The sequence below is a fragment of the Mandrillus leucophaeus genome, unplaced genomic scaffold, assembly GCF_000951045.1.
Source record: "Mandrillus leucophaeus isolate KB7577 unplaced genomic scaffold, Mleu.le_1.0 Scaffold50, whole genome shotgun sequence".
In the NCBI taxonomy this organism is placed as follows: domain Eukaryota; kingdom Metazoa; phylum Chordata; class Mammalia; order Primates; family Cercopithecidae; genus Mandrillus; species Mandrillus leucophaeus.
The window spans coordinates 456,820-478,277 of NW_012105365.1; the positions used below are offsets into that span (position 1 = coordinate 456,820).

Below are 21,458 nucleotides of genomic sequence, written 5' to 3' on the forward strand. Positions count from 1 at the left end.
TGGGCCAAGTGGATGCCCAGACCCTACACTCCTGGCTTAGGGTTATCCATCAGTTTGTGTACAGGTTATATCACGAGAAAAGGTCTAACAGACATTTGAACCTGGTAACAGTGATCTGTCTATGGGTTTCTTTCAATCTAATTAGGAAAACTGTCTAATAAAATGTGTTTCGAGACTAAGGATAAATCACAGTATTGCATTAATTATGTACAATGCTATTGGTTAACACACCACTCTTAGGAAGAAACTGTTGAGGAAGGGGAAATCTTGTTTTTACACAACAAGTATTTTAAAACAAAAGTTTTGGTGACCAAGCAGTTCAGCATGTGCCCCTAAGAAGGCAGAAATAATATTCCAGAAGATGTCTGGGGACTCTATGTAGGAGTGGTATCCATGTTGAAGGGTAATTGCTTATTTGGAGTTGAATGAAACACTCTCACTGGGAGGTACGACAGGGAGCACTGAAAAAGAGAAGGGAGGTAAACTAATATTTGCCAAAGGACTGTGTTTAGTAAGGTACCCAATAATTTATACTCTTACCTTACTTAAAGATTAAACAATAATCCTGCCAAGAGGTTATACAAATTGAAAAGCTGAGGCTCAGAGAAGTTAGAGAGCTTCCTGAATATCACACATTTCAGTAGTGGAACTAGGGATGAACGTGGTTCCCATGCTACCAAAGATGATGCTGGCTCCAGGCATTTTCTTGTCATTTGTGTCAATAATTAGCTTGTTCAACCTTCCTCCTTCTCTTTTGTTTTTTCCTTTGCTCATGTCAATACTATTTACTGATGGTATATATTCTTAGGTCAGTAAGACCACTAAGTACACAACATGTTAGATGCAGGTATTAACAAGAATACTGTAGGAGCTCTATCCTCACCATGAATAGAAATTGAGCCATGGTTTTATAGAGTCTCCCCAAATGATGAGAGGGATATATTATTTCATGAAAATCATACAACCAGAGGGTGGAATGGGTAACAGTGGATACTAGGGATGACATTGTTGTTAAAATCATCTCTTTTTTAGCTAGGGATGGTGGTAGGTACTTTTAGTCCCAGCTACTTGGGAGGCTGAGATGGGAGGATTGCTTGAGCCCTGGAGGTCAAGGCTGTAGTGAGCCATGATCCTGCCACTGCAGCCTGGGCAACAAAGCTGCAAAAAAACAAAACAAAAACAAAAACGCTAAAAAACAAATAGTGTCTTTCTCCAGTGACTTCTTATATTCATCTTCATTTTGAGGCTGAACATTCACTAAATTTGTAAATATTTTCTTAATCAAATGAAAATGATATCAGTAAGTTTGAGGAAAAGTATCACATATCATGTGTTTCTTTTATATAAGGAGAAGTAAAAATGATTGCATTTTATTCATGCTTCACTTTCCCAAATGTGGCAGTTTTCAATGTCCTAAAGCTTAAGAATTAAGGTATATATATACCCACAGGGGCCCAGTGAGGAAGACCTGGCTCAGCCCTTGATTTGGAAGGCTTATTTAGAAAATGGAACCCCTCTCAACAGCATCTCATATGTGATGAACAGGAAGCTGAGTCTTTACGGTGTTTTCTGAGTAGAGTTAGGGGAGATCAAGGAGATCGGGAACAACAGCAGAGAGGTGAATTCTTAAGGGAGTTCAAAAAGGGTAGAGAGCTGTGTGTCTAACCCCTAACAGTTACCAACAGAAAAGAGAGAGAGAGAACACAAGAAGGAGAAAGGAATAGAGACGCTTGCAACAGGCTGCGCCCCTCAGGAGGGAACAGCGTGGCTTCTGGAGGGGAGGAGGCAGGGAAAGGAATGTCTGCTTGATGTTCTTTGATATTTCCACTATTCCCCCTGCAGATTTATTATGCTTATTGGGTACTCCAGAGCTATTATTCTCAGGGTGTTTACAAATAAAAGAGAGGTGAGAAGCAAAAATAAAAAGCAAGATCTCTGGACACTTGAGTGCAAAATGCAATGACTTTAGTGTAGCGTTTCCAAAGCAGCAGACATCCACATTTGTATTACACTGACAAGCATTTAAAATAAACGAATATTGCACAAGTTGATGTAGAATTGTGTCACCCAATATGGCAGCCACCAGCCACTTGTGGCCCTTAACTCTTTTTAATTACATTTAAATATAATAAAAAATTCAGTTCCTAATTCACAGTAGTCATATTTTAAGTGACCTGGAACCACAGAGGCCTAACGGCTACTGCATTTGTCAGCACAGACATAGAAATGTCAGGCCAAACTTTTGGTTACCTCAGAGGCCAGCAGCCTTCTTGAGCATAATCTTTTTTTTCTCTGTGCTAGGGATAAAAACCAATTTCTTCCTTACATATAATTTTGAAGACACCGGTTGTGAACCAGGCAACTTGAAGTCAGAAGCCTATGCCTGTTACCTGATGGGTCAGAGACCAGGCAAAACAGACTGTGTCTGACCTGGGTAGGACTGGGTTTGCTCCTCCTCTGTGCTCTGCTTCACTCCATGACTCGGGATTGAATGGGACACTCCAGTACCCACTTGTGATAAGCAAAATGGCCCCCAAAGATGTCCACCTGTTAACCCCTGAAGCTGGTGAACAGGTAACTTTTCATGGCAAAAGGGACTGTGCAGAGAGAGTAACCTGGATTAACCAGGTGGGCCCAATCTAATTACACGAACCTTTGGAAGCAGAGAACTTCCTCCTGCTGGAGGCAGAGGAGATGGGGCAGAAAGGAAGTCAGAGAGATCAGAAGCTTGTTTGATGGAGAAGGTGGCTATGTGATGAGGCATGCAGGAGGCATTGAACGGGTGGAGACAGTGAGCAAGGAAGTGAGACCTCAGCCCTACCCCACAAGGAACTGAATTCTGCCAACAACCTGCGTGAGCATGGGAGTAAATTCTCCCCGAGAGCCTCCAGATAAGATTCTCCCCGAGAGCCTCCAGGTAAGAGCCCAAGTTGGTCAACATCTTGATTTTGGCCTTGTGAGACCCAGAGAAAAGAAACCAGCTCAGCTCATCCAGACTTCTGCCTGACAGAACTGTAAGGTAATGTTTGTAGTATTCTACACCAATACATGTGTGGTAATTTGTTATGGCAGTCACAGAATACAAACACCCACTGTATATTTGGGAGAAGCAGAGGAACTCCTACAGTTTATGCTTCTAGAATCTGTTTGGAGAAGAGTTCAAGAAAGCCTAATTCCATCTCCTCCTTTCAGGGAAATGAGCAGCCCAGCTGCCTCTAGAAGCTCTGTGCCACTTCAGAAGTAGGGTTGGGTTTTATTCCTTAATGAGCTGGATGGCAGGAGGAAGGTATTAGCCACACCATAAGCACGTACTTTTTGGATGAGGAGTCCAACACATAATCTGATAGGATGAAAAGCAACAGCTGTTGCCAACTCCCAAGCCTGGCACATACTGCCAATTAGTGAGAGAAGATAGGTATTTTCTGTCTATCAGAAGGGGAACAAAAAACGCATGTCCAACAGATAAAAAACAGCATGGGGCCTGCCCTAGGCCATCACCAGGGGTTACTAGTGACACTGAATTCTTCGCTACAAACAAAAAGAGACATGGATAAGAAATCTGGCACTGACACAAAATGATAGGGGCTAACCTCCTGGGGGCAGTGGGAGCTGTATGGAAGAGGTGACAAACCTCACTGGTAGAGTGTGAGTGGGTAGCAGACAGGCCTGTCATCTCTGGCACTTAGACTGTCACAAAGCCAGCCTTTTTCCCATGGTGCACTACCCAGCAGTACGCAGGAGAGGCCCAAGTTGGTGGTGCGGGCAGTCAGCCAGCTTCAAACACTGTTTTCCCCAGGACAGAGAAGTCATGTTTCTGCTCTGTCTCAGCTCTCTTGGCTGCATGAAATCTAGATTGGGAATGGCATCAGGTCCCAGAAGAGACATCCCCACTCATGGCTGCAGTGAGAACAAAATAAAATTGATATTGATAAGCTCCCATGAATATGGGGTTTTAAAATGGATAATATTCCCTTCATAAGATTCACTGGAGTACATACATTCCTAGTTGTTATTTGCAATTGTGCTGATCATTTGACCTCATGAGCCTGTTTTTAATTTTAGGCTATAAAATGAAGATGATAATATCTGCCCTGACTACCTCAAAAGACTGCCATAAGCTATGTGGGGATGTGACAATATACATTGCAAAAGGCTGTCTAACTGTTAGTTCCACCACAACTATAACTGTGGAGATGAGTTGCATGTCAGGCCTTTGACTATGTCTGTTTCATATGCTTTCACATTTATACTGTTGCCACTGCTAGTGATCAGAGCTAGGCCTTTGGCAAATTTACCATCTTCCACTCAGATAGTTTTCTCTTTGTCCTCCTGGCACCTGCTTGCGACCTGAATCTTTGGACAGATCTTTATTGTCTTTTCCAAGGCTCTCTAGGACTCCCACCAGGGCCTGGGAAGCATTTCCTATTTTAGGTCCTCTTCTTTTTCCTTTCAAGAATCCTATCTGCAATTTCCTAGAAGAGCTGCTCTCTGTTAGACGGCAAAGGGTTTAGGGGGTCTTGATAAACATCATATCATATGTAATGCTTTCAGTAACTGAACTAATGATTCATTCTCATGAAAACAAATGTCTCCAGAAATTGCTACGAACTGCAACTTCCAAGCAAGCAGGTGAGCCTTTGGGGCCTGGAAACAATACTATATGTATGGCTGTGAAGAGTCAGGACAAGAGACCTGCTTGGATTGGACTGTCTGCGTATTGAAAACAGTACATTTTCAAGGGTATGGCATGTGGTGAAGAACGACACCTCATGCAGTGTTCTAATGCTGAACTCAAATCCATAGAGCTGGGCAGTGGACAGCTGCAGCTCATCCTTTGAGTTAAAAGACTGGAATTCCAAAATGTCTGCGTTAGTGTCTGCTTTAGAGCTTATCAGCCCAATAAACCCATCCCCAAAACAGTGAATTAGTGATGTATAGAATAATTTCTTTGAAAATATTACGAGAAGAAGTCTCCAGGCACTAAATAAATTAAAATTGTTACTTTGAAGTAAACAGAGTTATAACAAAAATGATCAACAATGAAAAAAATGTGAAAGTGGGGAAAGATGATTTCAGATCTCACTCAACTCAACTGCTCCTCCTAGTGCAATAACAGTGTTCTTACCTTCCTCTCACATTTCTAAACAGGGAAAGACATTTAAAACTCCAGCTTACTTTGCAATATATTATTATGTTAGAAAATTTTAGATCAACTTAGAACATTAGGGAGAATGGAAAACAGGGTCTTTCAGTTTCGTGCGAAGTCTCTGACTTAAATCTTAATGGGACATATCATCTATAATGACAAGAAAAATACAATAAAGCACCACCAACATAAATAGAGAGTGAAAGTTACGTTATTCCTCTGAATATTATTTTAAATACATTATGTTTTATGCATATGTAACTCCAAGTCACCTTTAAAATATGTCTTGGAAGTTAGACATCAAATCAGATAAAATACTCAAGGAAAGTTCAAGAACACAAAGTTAGGAAACATTTCTAAATCTTTTAAATTTGGGTTTGTGACTCCACTGGAACATTCAATTGTAGCAGGTAAGATTTTTCTTCTGTTTTTGTGTTCCCAGAAAGGTAGCTTTGTTTAAATGTCTCTGTATTTACTACACAATTTAAAATATCAATTCTTACAAATTCTTAGGAGAAATCCAGTTTTACTTAACTAACAGAGGATTATAAGCAGAACCATAGCATATGTGGGAACAAGCAAGAAAAGGTTAACCTGTGCCTACTCAAGTCTGTAGACGTGCTTCTTGTTACCAGCCACAAGTGGCCTTTTCCAGATCTGTCTTCTGTGACTTCGTGGTTTTTCCTTAGTTCTCTTTTTGATACTTTCAAACCTCTGAAATCGTTCAGCTGTTTAAAAGTTCCAAAACAAGCAAATGTGTTCCTGGAATCTTCCCCTTAACTTTGCTGGAGAGGATATACTAAGGCTTCTTCTCCAGCCAAAATAATAAAAGATCTTTTAAGTGGCTAAAATTCTTGGTTGATTGCACATACATGCCAATGTCAGACAACTATAAATAGAGAGATTTGGAAGAGAAATAGGGAGAATATAACTGCAACGAAATAAAATGGAATGTCTTGAAGGTAATCAGAAAACAGTACATGTTTTTACAAAACTAAGATTTGTCTCCCTTTAATCCACAATCCCCTTTACGGAGGAAGAGCCCACATGGATTATGCACTTCCAGTACGAGGGAATAAAAGGACTTTTTTTCTTTATTAATATACATTTATTATTCTCAATCACATAATTAAGATTTCTTCTTTCTATTATTCTTTTGAATTTGGATATCTGTTGGATCTTATGTTATTTTCCCCCATCACTGCTTTGTTTTCACAGAACAATAAAAGAATCTTTCAAAGGATGAAATTATGTCCATGGTTGCTGATATAAATGAATTCAGCAGGGAATTGCCTATGTGTTACCTAGAGTTGGCCCCAAAATAAACTGGATCTTTTGTTATAGCTATTCAAATAAACTTAAGGATTCATTTCTCAAGAAATTTCTACTCTCTTAGGCAGGTTAACATATCCACTAGCTTCAATCCCTAGGTTAATATATATTTTTAAAAGCATTGTTACTTAATTTTGAACAGTGACCTACTTCTTTATATTAACCCACCTATCTTATATTAGCCTATCTAAACTGAACTCAAATTAGTTCTTGCAAATCAGTTCAATTTATTTTAAACCTATTACCACCGTACAAAGAGAATTTAACAGTTACTTCAGTTTAGTAATTGTGCTATAGACAAGCAAATTAGTTGGCAATGGAGAAAACCATCACTCATGTAATAGTCTTTTAATGTAGTTCTTTCAAATTCTGATCTCACTCCTTAACTGAAAGATGCTGAAATGTTGATGATGGTTGCAAGGACCATTTGGAGGAAAAATCAATAATATAATTAACATCTCTGCATCTTAGTTCTCTTTAAATTGCATTGGTTTGAATTGGCTAGAGGCTACGGCTTGGCTCTAAAGATTCAGCACTTAATATTAGAATACCAGAAAGTAGCATTTTAATATTTTTAGTAATGATTTTGTTACTTAGTGTCTCTGAAATAAACCCTTAAGGCAAGACTTACAAGGACTTAAAAATAGCAAGTTTCTAAACAAGCCATGTTCATAATTTTAAAATCTTACCTCAAGCTTGGCTTTTATCATTTTCCTTAAAATATTTAAAAAATAATCTAATGGTGAGACTCAGTTTATTAAATGCCTTTGAATTAAAATTCTAATGATAAATTCTCTAATTCTAATTACCTGTTCTCCAGAAATGCTGCTATGCTACATCTGATAGTTTCAAATTTTCCTGTTACTTTAAATATAGGTTTACAGATTCAATGGCTTTATCAAGAATTGTTTCATAAAGTGGTTATCTGGTTGGAAGGAATGATGCCATATTCGTATGAGACAGGAATGTGTTTGATCATTTAATTAAGGTAGGAACTGTATACTGTATATATTACTTGGTGTATAAAAGCACTTAATTAAAATATGTTAGACCAGTGATCAGGAAATGGGGAGGTAGAGAAGAGGAGTATGCACAGAAAGCTCCCAGGAGAGGGAATGCTTCCCAGGGGAGCCTTGAGAGCAAAAACTGGCTCTTCAAATGGCACATGCAAAGCCCCATGTTAGACAAAAATGGTTATACCTATGTGTTCGAGTTACAAATTTAATAAAAATAAATGGCCAAATCCCTAAACTACCGTAGAATTTAATGTATTCATTTTATGAGTTCCTTGCCATTAGCTGTCCACTGTATCCACTGACAGCATGGATTAGCAGCATTTTAATATGAAAAAGTTTTTCTTATTTTTTTCGTAACTGGGAGTATCCAAAATTAAACATGTGATAACAGTGAAAAATGTGAGTATAACACTAAATTCCAAGTAGACAAAATTGTATGACAAATTGCAGTTTATTTAATCAACCCAGTTCCAGTTGTCTTTTCTCCAGCATAATCCTTGAAATGTGACACCCACAAGTAAATGGGAATGACTAAATTGCTGTTTCCAACTTCCAATGATTTTCTAACACCTTGGCTTGCAATAAAAGTCTCCTGAATAACTACAAAATCCAGATCTTCAGATTTTATGAAATTTCAAAAACCATAAATAAAACTAACTAAGGTCAGATGAGAGAACAGACATGAAATAAATGGAGAACACATACTTCAAGACATAAATGCATTTAGCTTCCCAATAAGGCTTAAGCGAAAAATAGGCAAAGTGAAAAAATCTGAAAGATCAACTTTAGCTCAAAAGTTGTCACCAACATCATTTATATTAGAAGGTCAGTCACTATATTGTATTTTCTAAATGCTTTTTTGCTAATACAAAAATATTTCTTGGAATTTAGCTGCAAGGAGACTGACCACGAGGAATTTTAGGATTTACAGTTCTGAAGCAATGCCACATCTCTCTAGGAACTCAAATTCATACAGTGTTGGCTCAGGCTGAACACGGTAGCTAGCACACAGTTAAGGTTTAACAGCAGTTTAATGGTTAAATGAATGAATAAATACACAACAGGATGAATGAACAATGTCATGAAAAACATATAAGAAGAGTTGTAAATATTAAAAGAGAAAGAAAGAGAATGAGCACAATCTGTATAAAGACTTACTTATTCCACGCTTGTCTAAGGTTTTTAGAGCTGTACAGGGTAAAGCGTTCTGAAATAAAAGAGAAAAATGATAAACAATCTTTGTATCAAATGTATATATTACAAGCATGTTGAAAAAACTTCAACTTTAAAAAAAGACAGTGGGCTATTCAGTCAGTTAGGCCAGCATAGTAAGGTCTTCACTTTTATACTGGGCAGTTGTAAAGAGTAAAACAGGAAGGTTACAACATATTAAACGGTGAAGCATTGTTTTCTTTTGTCTAAGATGGTTTATTTCATAATTTGCTTTCATAGTAACTATTTCTTAGAATAACTAAGTTTTAATTGAGTTGAAAAAAGAAATGCAAATTCCAAACCTCCAACCTGTAAGTAGATTTATAGAAGCATATCAATACATTTTGTCAAGTGAGGCTTGCTGTTTTTTCCTATGATGATTTCTCTGACCAAATACGATAATGTTGGGTCTCCTTTCCTATACTGTATGGTATTTATACATGCTCAAAGTCAAAGTACCAGAGTCCTATACTGTATATTTACATTTATCTGTGAACAATCTTTAGATTTGTTTTAGTTTAAAAAGGAACATGTTTGTTTTACCAAGTTAAACAATAAAGTGATAGAGAATAGATATTATAATCTCTTCAGAATCTCATTCTTTCACTTCTGATGCTATGGCAATTGTTAATGATTTGATATGTCCCTTTTCAATATTTTTTGTTTATGGAATACACCCATCCTTATGTGCAAACTTATATACCACTGATTTTTTTGAATGGATTTTACAATAAACATTACCCTTGAAACTTTTTTGGCACTTAACAATATATACTGGATAGTCCTTCAAATCAAGAAATATATGTAACAATTTTTTTTTTTTGAGACAGAGTCTTGCTCTGTTGCCCAGGCTGTAGTGCAATGGCCCAGTCTTGGCTCACTGCAACCTCCACCTCCTGGGTTCACACGATTCTCCTGCCTCAGCCTCCTGAGTAGCTAGAATTACAGGCATGCACCACCACACCCAGCTAATGTTTGTATTTTCAGTAGAGACAGGGTGTCATCATGTTGGTCAGGCTGGTCTCGAATTCCTGACCTCAGGTGATCCACCTGCCTTGGCCTCCCAAAGTGCTGGGATTACACGAGTGAGCCACCGCGCCCAGCCTGTAACGATTGTTTTAAAATTGTATAACGTTTCATAGAAGTACCATAATTTATCTGACTGTTCTCCCATTGATGAACCTTTAAGTAGTTTCCAATTTCTTTTCCCTTACAAACAATACTTAAGCAAATATCCTTGCACATGTCTCTCTACATACAGATGCTTTCATTTCTGTTGGATGGATTCCCCGATATAGAATTGCTTGGCAAATGGTATGCATATTTTACAATTTAATAAATGCCGACAGAGTACTTTTCATTTTCCCACCAGTGATGAAAAAGAATGTCACTTTCTCCATATGTCTTCTAGCATTGGTTGTTATCAGTTGTTTACATGTTGCCAAAGCCACACTTGATAAAACATTCTTGGGCTTCTTTTCATATGCTTTCTGGCCATTTACATTTCTTCTACTGTTTCAAATTTCACTTTTCATAGCTGATACCAATTTTAATATTGGATTCTTGGTTTTTTATCAATCAGTTTATACAAGTATTTTTGTATATGATCAAGTTGACCCGTGTGTGTGTGCATGTGTGTGTATAAAAGTGAAATATGTATGCACTTTTTTCCACATAGAAATTTAAATTTTTATTTAGTAAAATATTCTTATTCTTTTTTATTTTACTTTATGTTCCAGGATACATGTGCAGGACATGCAAGTTTGTTAATGTAGGTATACTTGTGCTGCGGTGGTTTGCTGCACCTATCTGCCCATCATCTAGGTTTTAAGCCCTGCATGCATTAGCTATTTGTCCTGATGCTCTCCCTCCCCTCTCCCCCCGACTCCCCAACAGGCCCCTGTGTGTGATATTTCCCTTGCTGTATCCATGTGTTCGCATTGTTAAATTCCCACTTGTGAGTCAGAACATGCTTGGTTTTCTGTTTATGTGTTAGTTTGCTGAGGATGATGGCTTCCAGCTTCATCCACGTCCCTGCAAAGGACATGATCTCATTCCTTTTTATGGCTACATAGTATTCCACAGTTAATATGTACCACATTTTCTTTATCTGGTCTATCATTGATGGGCATTTGGATTGGTTCCATGTCTTTGCTACTGTAAATAGTGCTGCAATAAACATATATGTGCAAGTGTCTTTATAGTAGAATTATTTATATTCCTTTGGGTATATACACAGTAATGGGACTGCTGGGTCAAATAGTATTTCTGGTTCTAGATCCTTGAGGAATCACCACACTATCTTCCACAATGATTGAACTAATTCACATTCCCACTAACAGTGTAAAAGCATTCCTATTTCTCCTCAGCCTCACCAGCATCTGTTGTTTCCTGACTTTTAATAATTGCCATTCTGACTGGCATGAGATGGTCTCACTATGGTTTTGATTTGCAATTCTCTAATGATCAGTGAAGTCGAACTTTTTCTCACATGTCTATTGGCTGCATAAATGTCTTCTTTTGAGAAATTTCACATCCTTTGCACACTTTTTGATGGGGTTGTTTGTCTTTTCCTTGTAAATCTGTTTAAGTTCCTTGTAGATTCTGGGTATTAGACCTTTGTCGGATGGGTAGACTGCAAAAATGTTCTCCCATTCTGTTGCCTGTTTATTCTGTTCACTCTGTTCATTCTTTTGCTGTGCAGAAGCTCTTTAGTTTAATTAGATCCCATTTGTCAATTTTAGCTTTTATTGCAATTGCTTTTGGCATTTTTGTCATGAAATCTTTGCCCATGCCTAAGTCCTGAATGGTATTACTTGGGATTTTTTCTAGGGTTTTTATGATTTGGGGCTTTATATTTAGTTCTTTAATTCATTTTGAGTTAATTTTTGTATAAGGTGTAAGGAAGGGGTCCAGTTTCAGTTTTCTGCATATGGCTAGCCAGTTTTCCCAGCACCATGTATTAAACAGGGAATCCTTTCCCCATAGTTTGTTTTTGTCAGGTTTGTCGAAGATCAGATGGTTACAGATGTGTGACATTGTTTCTGAGGTCTCTGTTCCATTCCATTGGTCTATATGTCTGTTTGGTGCCAGTACCATGCCTTTTTTTTTTCTTTTGGTTACTATAGCTTTGTAGTATAGTTTGAAGTCAGGTAGCATGATGCCTCCAGCTTTGTTCTTTTTGCTCAGGACTGTCGTGGCTATACAGGTTCTTTTTTGGTTTTATCTAAAATTTAAAGTAGTTTTTTTTTTTTTTCTAATTCTGTGAAGAATGTCAATGATAGCTTGATGCGGATAGCTTTCAATCTATAAATTACTTTGGGAGGTATGGCCATTTTCACGATAATGATTCTTCTTATCCATGAGCATGGAACGTTTTTCCATTTGTTTGTGTCCTCTCTTATTTTCTTGAGCAGTGGTTTGTAGTTCTCCTTGAAGAGGCCCTTCACATCCCTTGCTAACTGTATTCCTAGGTATTTTATTCTCTTTATGGCAATTGTGAATAAGAGTTCATTCATCATTTGGCGCTCTGTTTGTCTATTGTTGGTACATAGGAATGCTTGTGATTTCTGCATATTGATTTTGTATGCTGAGACTTTGCTGAAGTTCCTCATCAACTTAAAAAGTTTTTGGGCTGATACGATAGGCTTTTCTAAATACAGAATCATGTCATCTGCAAACAGAGGCAATTTGACTTCCTCTTTTCCTATCTGAATACCCTTTATTTCTTCTTTCTCTTGCCTGATTGCCCTAGCCAGAACTTCCAATACTATGTTGAATAGGAGTGTTGAGAGAGGGCATCCTGGTCTTGTGACAGTTTTCAAAGGGAATGCTTCCAGCTTTTGCCCATTGAGTATGATATTGGCTATGGGTTTGTCATAAATAGCTCTTACTATTTGGAGATAGTTCCATCAATACCTAGTTTATTGAGAGTTTTTAAAATGAAGGGATGTTGAATTTTATCAAAGGCCTTTTCTGCATCTATTGAGATAATCATGTGGTTTTTGTCATTGGTTCTGTTTATGTGATGGATTACGTTTATTGATTTTCATATGTTGAAGCAGCCTTGCATGCTGGGGATGAAGCTTTTTGATGTGCTGCTGGATTTGGTTTGTCAGTATTTTATTGAGGATTTTTGTATTAATGTTCATCAAGGATATTGGCCTGAAGTTTTCTTTTTTGTGTGTGTTTCCACCTGGTTTTGGTATCAGGATGATGCTGGCCTCATAAAATGTGTTAGGGAGGAGTTCCTCCTTTTCGATTGTTTGGGATAGTTTCAGAAGGAATAGTACCAGTTCCTCTCTGTATCTCTGGTAGAATTCAGCTGTGAATCCATCTGGTCCTGGGCTTTTTTTGGTTTGTAGCCTATGAATTACTGCCCCAATTTCAGAACTTGTTATTGGTCTATTCAGAGATCCAACTTCTTCCTGGTTTAATCTTGGGAAAGTGTATGTGTTATGAGTTTATCCATTTCTTCAAGATTTTCTAGTTTATTTGTGTAGAGGTGTTTACACTATTCTCTGATGGTAGTTTGTATTTCTCTGGGGTCAGTGGTGATATCCCATTTATCATTTGTTATTGCATCTATTTGATTCTTCTCTCTCTTCTTCTTTATTAATCTAGCCACTGCTCTATTTTGTTAATTTTTTCAAAAAAAAAAAAAAAAAAAAACCCAGCTCCTGGATTCATTCATGTTTTGAAGGGTTTTTTTGTGTCTCCATCTCCTTCAGTTCTCCTCTGATCTCAGTTATTTCTTGTCTTCTGCTAGCTTTTGGATTTGTTTGCTCTTGCTTCTCTAGTTCTTTTAATTGTGATATTTGGGTGTCGATTTGAGCTCTTTCTAGCTTTCTCATGTAAGCATTTAGTGTGATAAGTTTCCCTCTTAACACTTCTTCAGCTGCATCCCAGAGATTCTGGTACATTGTCTCTTTGTTCTCATTGGTTTCAAAGAACTTCTTGATTTCTGCCTTAATTTCATTATTTAGCCAGGAGTCATTCAGGGGCAGGCTGTTCAATTTCCATGTAGTTGTGTGGTTTTGAGTGAGTTTCTTAATCCTGAGCTCTAATTTGATTGTACTGTGGTCTGAGAGAATGTTTTGTTATGATTTCAGTTCTTTTGCACTTGCTGAGGAGTGATTTATTTCTAATTATTTGGTTGTTTTCTGAATAATAAGTGCCATGTGGGACTGAAAATAATGTATAATCTGTGGATTTGGGGTGGAGAGTTCTGTGGCTATCTATAAGGTCCACTTGATCCAGAGCTGAGTTTAGGTTCTGAATATCCTTATTAATTTTCTGTCTCATTAATCTAATATTGACAGTGGGGTGTTAAAATCTCCAACTATCATTTTGTGGGAGTCTAAAACTCTTTGTAGGTCTCTAAGAACTTGTTTTATGAATCTAGGTGCTCCTGTATTGGGTATATAAATATTTTGGATAGTTAGTTGTTCTTTTTCAATTGTACCATTTACCATTATGTAATGCCCTTGTCTTTTTTTTAATCTTTGTTGGTTTAAAATCTGTTTTGTCAAGGGACTAGGACTGCAATCACAGTCTTTTTTTTTTTTTTTTTTTCTTTCCATTTGCTTGGTAACTTTTGCTCCCTTTATTTTGGCCCTATATGTGTCTTTGCACATGAGATGGGTCTTCTGAATACAGCACACTGATGGGTTTTGATTCTTTATCCAGTTTACCAGTGTGTCTTTTAATTGGGGCATGCAGCCCATTTACATTTAAGGTTAATATTGTTACATGTGAATTTGATCCTGTCATCATGATGCTATCTGGTTATTTTGCACACTAGTTGATGCAGTTTCTTCACAATGTCATTGGTCTTTATATTTTGGTGTGTTTTTCGCAGTGGCTAGTACCAGCTTTTCCTTTCCATATTTAGTGCTTCCTTCAGCAGCTCTTGCAAGGCAGGCCTGGTGGTGACAAAATCCCTCAGCATTTGCTTGTCTGAAAATGATTTTATTTCTCCTTCATTTATGAAGCTTAGTTTGGCTGGATATGAAATTCTGTTTGAAAATTCTTTTCTTTAAGAACATTGAATATTGGCCCCCACTGTCTTCTGACTTGCAGGGTTTCTGCTGAGAGATCAGCTGTTAGTCTGATGGGCTTCCCTTTGTAGGTGACCTGTCCTTTCTCTCTGGCCGCCCTTAACATTTTTTCCTTCATTTTGACCTTGGAGAATCTGTTAATTGTGTGTCTTGGGGTTGGTATCTTTATGGTATTCTCTGTATTTCCTGAATTTGAATGTTGGCCTGTCTTGCTAGGTTGGGGAAGTTCTCCTAGATAATATCCTGAAGTGTGTTTTCCAACTTGGTTCCATTCTCCCTGTCTCTTTCAGGTACTCCAATCGATTGTAGGTTCTGTCTTTTTACTGCTTGATCAATTTGGCTATTGATACTTGTGTATGCTTCATGAAGGTCTCATGCTATGTTTTTCATCTCCATCAGGTCATTTATGTTCCTGTCTAAACTGGTTATTCTAGTTAGCAGCTCCTGTAAGGTTTTTATCAAGGTTCTTAGCTTCTTTGCATTGAGTTAGTGCATGCTCCTTTAGCACAGCAGAGTTTGTTATTACCCACCTTCTGAAACCTACTTCATCCATCTCATCTTCTGTACAGTTCTGCGCCCTTGCTGGAGAGGCGTTGCAATCATCTGAAGGAGTAGAGGCACTCTGGCCTTTTGGGTTTTCAGCGTATTTTTGTTGATTCTTTCTTATCTTCATGAGTTTGTCTAGTGTCAATCTTTGAGGCTGCTGACCCTTGGAGGAGGTTTTTCTGCGAACATTTTTGTTGATGCTGCTGTTGCTTTCTGTTTGTTTATTTTTTCTTTCAAAGGTCAGGTCTCTCTTCTGTATGGCTGCTGCCATTTGCTGGGTATTTACTTCAGGCCCTATTTATCTGTTTCACTCTCGTGCCTGGAGTGAACTTGAGAAGGCTGGAGAACAGCAAAGATGGGTGCCTGCTCCTTTCTCTGGGATCTCTGACCTCAAGGGGCAGCTACCTGATGCCAATAGAAACACTTCTATGTAGGGTGTCTGACAACCCCTGTTAGAGGGTCTCACCCAGTTGGGTGGCACGGGGAGCAGGACCCATTTAATGAAGTACTTTGGTTGTCCCTTGGTGGAGGGGTGTGCCGAGCTGAAGGGAAACCCACTCATCTGGGCTGCCTGGATTCCTCAGAACTAGCAGGAGGAAAGACGCAGTCTGCTGGTCTGCAGAGACTATGGCCACCCCTCCCCCTAGGTGTAAGGCCCAGAGAGATCAGAGTTCTGCCCCTGAGCCCCTGGCTGGAGTTGCTGGAGTTTCTGCAGGGACGCCCCATTCCCGTGAGAAAAGATGAGTCAGGGTCAGGTCTGAAGAGGTACTCTGGCCACAGTCTGCCACAGCTGGTGTGTTGCGCTGTGGGGAATCCCTCTTGGGACCAAGCCACCCAGCTTCCCCGGCTTCAGCAGGGGAAGAGCATAGCCTAGAGCTATAGAGATGGCTGCTGCCCTTATCTTGCCCTGGGAGCTTAGTGTGTTAGGCAGCTAGCAGTCCCAGAATTGGCTGCTGCCCCTCCCTGAAGGAGCTCTGAGGGTTTAGACAGCAGGTAGCCACAGCTGTGGTGATGGCCAGCCCTCCCACCAGGAGCTTGGAATGCTTAAGCAGATTCTAGCTTAGTGGCTGTTGAAAATCTGAGCAGCTCCATGGTTGGAACCCTAGGCCCTGGTGATGTGGGCTCATGAGTGGGATCTTCCAATTCGCGGGTTACACAGTTCCGTGGAAAAAGCACAGTTTCCCAGGCTGGGTAGCACACTCACTCACTGCCTCCCCTGACTAGGGGGTGAGGGGTCCCCTGCCCTGTGTGGCTCTCAGGTGGGCCGCCACACTACACCGCTCTTCCTTCCTCTCTGTGGATCATGCCAGCTGCCTAGTCTGTCCGCATGACAGAACCTGGATACCTCAGTTGCCAGTGCAGGATTCGCAAGCTGTTTTAGTTCTTTTTGATGGGAGCCTTGGATCGCCACTGCTTCATAGTCGGCCACCTTGGCTCTGCCCCAAATTACTCTTTTTCTTTTGGCTTTCTTGTCTTGTTTAAAGAAGACGACCCTGATCTTGATTTTATACAAACAATAACTTCATTTTTCTCCTACTTTTTTTTTTTTAAACAAATTGTTACTTCTTGGCTTTACTATCTGGAATTTATTTTGTAAATATGGTATGACATTTTCTTTGTTCAAGGAGGACAGACGATTATGCCAGGATTCGGTAAAAATCAATCATTATAGATCACTCTTTCTCCGATAATTTGAAGTGACACCTTTGTCCTATATTACATTCCAAAATATATAAGAGCTTGGACTCTTTAATACTCATCTATTTATGTCATTATCATAGTATTTTCATTAGAGTGCCTCTTGTTATCCAGGAAATGTCTTTTCTTACTAGTATTCTTTTTTTTTTGGTAAAAATTATTGGGGCAAGTTTTGAACATCTCTTTCTTTCTTTCTTTTTGTTAACATTTCCTTTTTTATTTTTAAAGACAAGGTCTTGCTCTGTCACCCAGGCGGGAGTGCAATGGCATAATCATGCTCACTGCAGCCTTGACCTCCCAAGCTCAACTGATCCTCTCACCTCAGCCTCCCAAGTAGCTGGGACTATAGGAGTATGCCACTATGCCTGGTTAACTTAAAATTTTTTTGTAGAGATGAGGTTTTGCTATGTTGCCCATGCTGGTCTCAAACTCCTGGGCTCAAGCAATCCTCCTGCCTCGGACTCCCAAAAGGCTGGAACTGTAGGCATGAGTCACTAAGCCCAGCCTGAACATTTCCTTTTTCATTAATTCCACACATAGTTAATGGTACCTAATATGTGCTAAGCATTCTTTTCATGATGAGAATAGGCATGAACAAAACAGAACAAGTCTCTTTCCTCATGGAGCTCATATTCTAGAAACATGAGACAGACAATAAAAACATAAATACCATCATCACCATCACCAGCAGCAGCAGCAGCAGCAGCAACAACAACAACAACAAAATGAATGAGTTAATTTTAGAAAGTGGTGAGTGTTCTAGCAAAGCAAAACAAGGAGATTTGATGTAGACCAGTGTGAGAACACTTTAGGTTCTTCTTATGAGGGCAGACCAGTTTAAAATAAAACAGTCAGTCAACACAATACATAGGCTGGGTGTGGTGGCTCATGGCTATAATCCCAGCATTTTGGGAGGCTGAGGCGGGAGGATTGCTTGGGCCCTGGAGTTTGCAACCAGCTTGGCCAACACAGGGAGACCCAACTCTACAAACAAATTGAAAAATCAGCTGGGTGTGGTGGTGTGTGCCTGTAGTTCCAGCTACTCAGGAGGCTAATGTGGGAGGATCCCTTGAGTTTGGAAGGTTGAGGCTGCACTAAGCCATGATCGTGCCACTGTACTCCAGCCTGAGTGACAGAGCAAGACCCTGTGTTAACAAACAACAAACAAAAAATTTTAAAAATTGTTTCCATTGGAAATCTGATTGCATTCTATTAAAATATATATTAATCTGAAAAGGATGATGTAAAACGTTTGTGTCTTTCCATTTAGACAGCATTCATGTATACATCCTTCGGTAACATTAAATAGTTGTTTAAAGTACTGATCTTATTTCTTTTTAATGATTTAATACTTATTAGGCTTAATTCTGCTTAAAAATGGTTGGTATCCTTTTTCAGTGTTGTCTGCTTTTTTTAAATTTAAATTTAAATTTTTTTAGAGATGGCATCTCACTCTGGATGGAGTGCAGTGACACAATCATAGCTCGCTATAGCCTTCAATTCTTGGGCTCAAGGGATCCTCCCACCTCAGCCTCCCAAGTACCTGAGACTATAGGCACTCACCACCATGCCTTACTATGTATTTATTTATTTTTAGAGATGGCATTTCACTGTGTTGCTCAGGCTGGTCACAAACCCCTGGCCTCAAGTGATCCTCCTGCCTCAGCCTCCTGAGTAGCTGAGATTACAAGCACAAGCCACTGTGCTTGACTTCTTGTCTGCTTTTAATTGTAAGTTTTTAAAGGAGAAAATAAAAATGACTTATATTGCTTTTGTTATGGTATGTTTCATGTACAAGAATACCATTGGATAAGAAGAACAAAAAGAAAAAAAACACACACAGCTTCCTAGCTTTAAACATTATGCAATGATTTATTCATTCATTTCAACTACTATGTATTGAGCAACTACTGTGTGTCAGGTATATAATTCTCGGGGCTGAAGACACAGGACAGAAACAAAGCAAAAAACCTTCCTATTAGCAGGGAGCTTGCATTCCCATAAGGAGTATGCTAGGCTGGAATGTGCTGGAGGCCAGGATAGCTGCAGCTGACATAGAACCCAGGAGAGAGAGGTGGAGGCTGAGACAGAGACAGGAAGAAGGGTTTGTGGCCTTTAAGATATGATCTGGTATGGGCTTTTTTTTTTTTTTTAAATATAAAAGTATCACTGTGGCTTCTATTTGGAGAGTTCACTACAAGAGGCAAAGTTGGAAGCAGGGGGCCCAACAAAAGCTTATTACTGTCCAGAAGAGAGACAATATGACTTGGGTATGGGAACTGAGTGAATGCAGTGAGAAGGGGATCAGAGTTTGAAAATGCTTTGGAGGATGGACAAGTGAGATCTACTGGTGAGTTAGAAATGAAGTGGGACAGAAAGGGAGGAGTCAGGGATGATTCATAGAGCACTGACTGATCTCCAATTTCCAGGTTACAAAGATGTGGAATTTCACACACAACTCAATTACTATTTGGATAAGTTAATCTTTCTGTGGTAATTCAGAAGGTATATAAAGAGGAGTTCCCCTGGAGTTTTGGAGTTATCAGTCAAGCAGGGGTAATTGACAAAATATTTAATAACCTGTTAAGCATAGGCATTGACCAATCAGAACAGAAACTAGCCATGATGCAATAAAGATGTACACTAGCTGATGATCAGCCCCGATTACAAACATCCATTGTTCTAAAGACACAGGCAAAAGGGCTTACCAACAAATGTGTATTTATTTGTTTCAAAGGAATGTCTAATTTCTGAGTTTATTCTCTACTAGGCTGCATTATATAAGATGCAACGTAATTCAGCCAGTTGGTGCAGAACAGGAATTTAAGGGCATAGTCTAGGTCTGAGGATTAACTGACAAAGGAGAAATGGGAAGAATAGTTCTTTATATAAAGTTCTTTTTTTTTTAATTATCTAAAGTCTGGTATTAAGAAAGCAAGAGGCATTTTAAATATTAATTAAGTCAAATGTCCTCATAAAACAAATTTGATTTCCTTAACTTTGTACTATCCACAAAGCAAATTTAATAATTTGCTATGACTTCAGGATGAATAGGAATTCTATTACAGATAAAATTAATACAATCTTGCATTTATAAGTAAATTATTATTCTTAGCAATTAATAATTGCACATAAATATTAGTTCTAAGAATTGCCTCTTTTAGAGCTTAACAGGATATGCTAATATAATTTTTTTTTTCCCAGAAACACAATGTCAATTTTAGCTGTGCACAAAAGAGACTAAATTGATAGTGAAACATGCCATATAAGAATAAAAAAAATAAAAAAGAATAAAGCCTCGTTCTCAGGTTTACCTTCCATCAATATTCACATAAAACCTTAACTTTTTTAGCAAATATTGCCTGGGCATTTGCCTGTGTGCCAGGTGCTGCACTGGGCAATAGGCACACAAAAATAACTAAGTCCTGGTTGCAGTTCGGTGGCATTGAAAAAATATAGAATTACAGATACAGAATGAAAAACGCTACAGTATGGATACAGAGTTCCCACCAGAGACTACAGCTGGAGCCACTAACTGCATCTGTTTCTTTTCCAAATGAAGACAGGACAAACTCAAACACGAGAAGCTAGCTCCAGGAACACACAGAGCCTCATCGTTTATATCCAACAGCTTTCAGATCATAACTGCCAAAGTACATAATTTCAAATGGAGCCATTTCTAATGTTTTCTGCAATGAACATGACATTTATAATTAGAATAAAAAATTTTATTTTACAAACTACTTCCATCATAAATAAAAGTAATGTTCCAATAGATTAAAACAATATAATTAGCCATGTAAGTTTTGAAAACAAAAAGGTGCTGAAATTGGTGCCCCAAGTTGATAACAAGCATATTTAATAAAAGAGTCAACTGCTTATGAATAATTTTATCAGAGTATTTGAGTATTTGCATATGAACGTTTTACACTGTTCTCCTTCACTTAAGTTTACTCTCACTTATTACTTTAATGTCAACTTTCTCTTTCCAATTATGTTTAAACTAGAAGTTTAGAATGTCATTATTTAAAGCACTGGCTAACTCATAGCATAACTGAGAAGTGCAATTAATTTGAACCTGCAGGCTGATTTTCACCTTCTCCTCTTAGTGCAGGGACATTGCAGAGGATGATCCCAACACAGCAGGAGACCAGGGAGGAGAGCTTGCTGAGAAGAAATCACTTGCTAAGTGACAGGGCAGGGAACAGAAGATTGGAAAGGTTTTCTCTCAAACCGCCATGCAGGTAAGCACTGCAATTCGTTGACATTCCACAGGAAAACAACTGGAGAACAATGCTGCATATTGTAAAGTCTCTTGGCTTAAAAAAGCTACACCTGAAATGTCTTGAGGCACTACAAAGCAAACTTTAACCCACAGGAAGATAAAACCCAAATTGGATTTTACTCATTTGCATACAAGCATGCAGTGTATACTTCAGGAGATTAATT

General features: G+C 38.6%; 1 protein-coding gene across 4 annotated transcripts in view; it reads right to left on the bottom strand.

Annotated features, from left to right (window-relative positions):
- The window catches only part of CDK14 (cyclin-dependent kinase 14), a 603,701-nt gene that overhangs the window by 117,272 nt on the left and 464,971 nt on the right, over nucleotides 1-21,458 (bottom strand). For all 4 annotated transcript variants that reach the window (XM_011996009.1, XM_011996010.1, XM_011996011.1 and 1 more), the window contains one exon: nucleotides 8,653-8,701. In XM_011996009.1, coding sequence (XP_011851399.1) covers nucleotides 8,653-8,701 — 49 coding nt within the window. The remainder of the gene's footprint in view (nucleotides 1-8,652; nucleotides 8,702-21,458) is intronic.